The sequence below is a fragment of the Polyodon spathula genome, chromosome 18 (assembly GCF_017654505.1).
Source record: "Polyodon spathula isolate WHYD16114869_AA chromosome 18, ASM1765450v1, whole genome shotgun sequence".
Taxonomy (NCBI): domain Eukaryota; kingdom Metazoa; phylum Chordata; class Actinopteri; order Acipenseriformes; family Polyodontidae; genus Polyodon; species Polyodon spathula.
The window spans coordinates 29,665,561-29,671,560 of record NC_054551.1 but is presented as its reverse complement, the minus strand read 5'-3'; the positions used below and the strand labels follow the sequence as shown (position 1 = coordinate 29,671,560).

At 36.5% G+C, this 6,000-nt stretch overlaps 1 protein-coding gene across 1 annotated transcript in view; it reads right to left on the bottom strand.

The window, feature by feature from the left end:
* Positions 1-2,828: 2,828 nt before the first annotated feature.
* LOC121330564 (alpha-N-acetylgalactosaminide alpha-2,6-sialyltransferase 3-like) overlaps positions 2,829-6,000 on the bottom strand; it is a 56,852-nt gene continuing 53,680 nt past the window's right edge. Inside the window, exon 5 of the mRNA XM_041277172.1 lies at positions 2,829-3,405. Coding sequence (XP_041133106.1) covers positions 3,216-3,405 — 190 coding nt within the window. The 3' untranslated portion in view covers positions 2,829-3,215. The remainder of the gene's footprint in view (positions 3,406-6,000) is intronic.

Here is a 6,000-nt window from a genome sequence, read left to right as displayed (position 1 = left end):
ATAATAACAACACCCTATAAATATGTCACCTACAGAGGCTGAATACTGAAGAGTTCTTATCAAAGTTAATTTTTAAATGACAAATAAGAATACACATAGGGGAAAACAGGCACTTTACAAAGCTGTTCTTTCTACTCACGGATTAATATTCATTAGCATTTTAATGAGTACCAAGTTCAATTTGCATAATGGCTATCCATCATGTCACTAATATTTTAAATACATATCAAATGTAAAGGAAAGAGATGTTCTTTGACTTTTGAACCATTTTCCAGGTGAATAAAACAAGGTAATCTGATAATCTGATAATGCATATGTGTAATTGCTGCTATACTTAACAGAAATTACAAAAGTGAGCTAATTACAATCCTACTGTTTGTAAACATCACATTCCCAAAAAACAGGTTTAAACCCAAAAAACCCTTGGATTTAGAGGATCTCACTGCAACCTTGAGTTTATAAGACCAAACAATGATTTTCCTTTTTCAAAAGTTGTCATTACAAAAACAACAAAACAGGTAAGTGTTTGATTTTTTCTCACTGTTTATCTATTGAGGATAACATTTATAAAAAGCAGTGTTCCTTTTTCTTTAAACTGTCGGTCCTTCACGGTACAAATCCATCCTACTGCTTTCTGCCTTAGCCTCGTACTGTGTGTATGCTGGGTTTTATTTGTATAATTAATAAATATTTTATTTCAGAAATTACAGTAACATAATGACTAGGACATCATGTGCTTTCTACTTTACACTCAGAGGTTATGCATTTGCAGTTTGCGAAATTGTTCATTAGCAATAAGAAACAGATTATGCAAAATTCCTAACGTTCTCTCAGAAGCTGTATTTTTTTATCGTTTATCCTCATACTATTATCATATGTTGATAACCCAACATTATTGACACCTAACTTGATTTGGCAGGAAATCCTTCTCCCATTTCATGGCAGGGAAAGTAAATATTAAACATAATTCACATGGTACACAGATTATTGTATTCCATTAGCAAACCTTTTTAACAAACACTAGGTAACAGAAGCCATAAAAAAGTACAGAAGAGTAATATTGTTGGGGAAAAAAAATCCATATAGCACATTATTAGAAAAAAAAGCAAAATATCTCTGACAAAACAGCAGTGAGGTAAAGTATAGGGTTTCTCATTTCTTTGCATAGCACTGCTTGGGAGGTAATACATTGACATTAGCAAAACTCTACAGCTTTAATTTATCAGTGGGGAATGTTATTGTTTTTAAGTGTATCTTACAGTAGTTTCTGTGGTTTCAAACTAACCAATAACACAAACCTCTTTAATACTGTATGTAGCAGCAAACAAATAAAATTAAAAAAAAGGTGCTGGCATTTTACAAGTTTTTGGCATGTTGTTTACTTTGCGTTTACACATATCAGGCCTTATTCATGAAGCTTTAATAATGTGTTTGAAAGTCTGCATTGGCGGATTACATTTTTCTTGTAAATTCAGGGCAGAGAATCCGCAATGTGAATTAATTGAATTGCAATTGAAGAGAGGACTTAATGACGATGATGAATTTGGGCGGAGATCTTGTCTCTGGGTGCTCGACAGATACCCGCAATGCTGGTCGGCTAGTGCATACACGAACAATATCATGTAGACTAGTGCCATAGACAGGAAGTGGCGTGTGGGCCACCTCCCCTCGAAAGACAAAGCCGCCAAACCAGGACCGGATATGGAATATAGTTACGCAAGCCCCACAGTAGCACACTGCCATCTACCTCCAATGACAAGAAAAGAATTAATGACTGGATAAAATGAAAATGATGAATGGTTAATGCAACAGCCTCAAAACTAACTGCTGAGACACAGGCCTGCCCCCCAGAGCATGAGTCCACTGAGGGAGAGCCCGGCCTATCCTGCCTGCCACACACCCTGCAGAAACTAAATACGAACCGCTCAGCACTCAGGTAAGGAAAAACACCCCCCTACTCACTGGTAGGAGGAAACCTTAGGGAATCCATGGTTGAGGGCTGTAAAGATGGCCATCTCCCTGTTTGGCCAACAAAAGAAACGTCATGAATGAAAGCCCCACAGAGCCTTTATGTGTTTGGAGATGACGTGTCCATTAGTGGGCGGATTCTCCTTCCAGAAATACAGCCGAGTTTCCCATCATTAAAATGTTCTAGATTGTTTTTTGTCTTCAACGAAAGTCAAGAACACAAATACAAAATGTAGTATATAAGATATATATATATATATATATATATATATATATATATATACACACACACACACACACACACACACACACACATACTGTATACATATATCTCACAGCAGCAGTTATAGACGCATCAATATGTTGGCAGCACACACTGAGCACTTTGTGAATTTTTCCATTGATGGCATTCAACCACAGGTATAGCACTCTGACGCAGTGGTTTGCATGGGCACCTATTACTGTTTTCACATGTTTTTAACCGTGTAATGCCCAAGAATTCCTCTCTGTGTGGAGAAGCTCCTGTGAAGTAACTACATATGTATGATCCTCATAGTATTACAACAGTGATATACCAACTGGCACTACAGGGTTCTGATAATGCCAGATAATAATTGTAAACGTCTGATAACATGTATTCGGTGATTCAGCGTGTACAGAGTCAAGAATACCAGTAAATATGCTACATTCAATCAATTAGGTTCACAGTTTCATAGACCGTTATCTGTACTTTTCAGATGTCAGTCGTACTGCATTTAATTGATCTGCAAAATACTCAGTTTCTATGGAAATGCAATTTTAAAAAAAAATCATTGCTTTAAAAAAAAGCTTAACCTACTTATTTTAAATTAGTTAAATTAACCAGCAGCAAAGTCACAACTGAAATAAATTCCATAATTTGAGTTGCCTACTTTGTATGCAGCATACTAATGAAGCTGTGTAACCTTGGAATTCCACAGGCAATATACAGAGAAAGTGCATCTGTTTTCTAAAGTGATAGTTTAAATATTTCTTTAATGGCTGTTTAATGATGATTGTCCTTGTTTGCTTTTGATCTTTCCTACATATTTCTTGACAAATTATTTCTTTTGATGTTTCCTACAAATTTCTTGACAAATTATAAAATGATCCCACCACTATTTGTCGTCCATTTACAAACAAGACTAATGGATACAGATTGGGCCACTCAGCACCATCCAAGCAACATTTCTGGAGTTTTATTTGTGTCTAAGTTAAAAAAAAAGGTGTCATGAAATTGCCCAGGCTGGGTGTGAGAATTGAATGGCATGTGATTTGGCCCATTTAGCAAAAACAGATTTCTCAGTAATGAAGCGATGTCCTCCGTACGGAGTGCTTTCGTGCAGGAAGTACTCTGTGCATTCGTCTCTGCTCCCAGCTTCATAGTAATGATAGGGGACTTTGCGATACCCATCGGTCCTGCAAGAAATACAGATACATCATTGCACATGTCAGCAGGTGTCAACATGACAGCATGCATGCATATATATATATATATATATATATATATATATATATATATATATATATATATATATATATATATATACACACACACACGTGTGTGTGTGTTGTGTGTGTTCATGAAGTATTTCTAGTGATTGTTCAAAAGAAGTCTAGGACTTTCTGTCAGATCCTGATTCTCCTTTAATGTAGGGCTGTTTGCTGTTTTTGAATTTGATCTCTCTCTATATATATTTAAAGTGATTGTAGCTAACAAAACAATGTCATACATTTTACCTGTGAGCACTCCTACTTGTTATGTAGGTTTCAAATGTCCAGTTTAGAAAGACACCTGTATTTGCATTGAGGGTATTTGGTATTTCACGTGGTTAAAGATATCTCTGCTTGCAAGCCCTCATTAAATTGAAGTTGCTTGGTCTTTTCACCTGTAGGTTGAAATTGCTCCTTTTCTGTCACCAACCTGCTGGTTCACTAGTAGGCTAACAGGCTTTCAGCCAGTACATGCTTTGACACAGAAGAACCTGTTGATTCACTGTTTAGCTAACAGGCTTTCAGCCAGTACATGCTTTGAACCAGGAATCCTGAATTATTTTACAGATATCCTGCAAATAAGACTTATAGACTGATACCTTTCAACAGTAACAGAAACCACCATTAAAAAGAAAATACATATTTACTATATAATGTCTTTCTTTCAAATGTGCACATGTAAGACCTGTGTAGGTACAAAACACTAAGACTGATGGAATTACAGTATAGTGTTAGCTACACGTACTTTAAGCTGGCCCTACACTTTGAATCTGACAAGATTAAAACAGTTTTTAACAGGTATACAGTTTTTTTTTTGTTTATGATGTTTAGACTGGGGTGGCAGCAGTAGTTTTGCATTGACCAAGGCTATATTTTTTTACCTTATAAGTGTGGAAAACCTTTGGTTTAATACACTGGTGGTTTCACTGGCTCCTGGATCAGCTTTAAAAGGTGCCTCTTCTCAATTACAAAGCTCTTCATAATCCAGGTCCTGAATATCTCTCTGATCTACCCCCCTCACCATGAATCAACTAAAATCCTTGGATGACAGCCTACTGGTGTTGGCAGCTGTTAAGCAGGCCGCTCTGGAAGTTGTCCTTGTAGCCACTGCACTCCTGCTCTTTGGAATGTCCTGCCCAAGGGCACCAGAGAGTATCGACCATGTTTTTTATTTACGTGGAAGCTCATGGCCTGCGTGTTCTCGATCACCAGTATTTAGATATTTCAGCTCTGAAATATGCTTTGATTTTAAATTTATTTTGTGGATCTCCTTGGGATGCCTCCACATGATAAGGTGCTATACTGTACAACTGGAAGTTGTTATTGCTGTTGTTGTATATTTATAAAGCATTACCATACTGGTAAACTAATTGCAGAGTAATGCATGTACTTTTGATCAATTAAGGCCATACAACAAACTGTTTTAAACACTGGCCTTTGTTTTGCTACGCCACCTCTTGTATGTTGTTGTTTGTTTAGTGAAGCCTCCCACACTCCAGGGACCCTTGTGGCAACACTAATACTATTTTCTTTTAATTTCAATTTGTGTTGAGGAGGAATTTAACATAAAATATTGATGGGCTTGTTAAAGCCAAAAAAACATCCAACAATCCAGGGATGTTTGTGTGTGCAGCAGGTTGCATTGACGTCCTGCACCCTGTCTTCCGCGTTTTACTGGCATGCTTTACTTATGCAAATATAATGAAAAAAAGAATCAAAACATTTACTGATTGCAGACTTTCACTCAGGTTCTGTTCTTGCAGGTCAGCATTTCTTTCCTTTGTTTTTTTTTTTTTTTTTTTTTGCCAGATCTCTGTTCTGGCTACAGGAGTTGAATGTATTTTTTATTTATTTATTTTTTTACATACTGCTTATTACTTTTTGCTTTACCTCTTCACAAATCTTGTTTTACAGATGGTTTCATTATAAAACAAGCAACACCACAATTGAGATGTAATGTATGAACACTGTTCAGGTAGTCGTACTCCAATGAGTGACATTTAAACATGGGTAAAACAAAGCTTGTTGTTCTAGTCACCATGCATTCATTTAAAAACGCCTGGCAGTCCTCAGACAGCCACAAGACTTCCCCCAAAAAATCAATTCCTGTGCTGGATACTTTCTGTGAAGCTGAATTATCCTTGCATTTCAATGTTTTACAGCCATGCTATACTGTAAAAAAACAAAAAAAGACTGTGTCAACAACAGCCCTATGGTAAAAAAATAAAAAAAAAACAGTAAAAGAGGTTTGAAGCCCTCTCATCTCAGTGCTTCTTCCACATCAAAAGATTCCACACAACAGATAAAATAACCTTGATCATGTAAAAATAATTTACTCCTTAAATCATCCTGGGTAATGTCCTCTTGGCAACAGTGATATAGAGGCAGCACCAGAAGATTAGTATTTCTGTACGTCTGTCTGTCAGTAAGTTACTCTTATATTTTTAACTATAACATTGTGAGGAACCTTGGTATAGACATTCCTGGACACAATTTCTTGAGGGTATGATAATGCAGTTC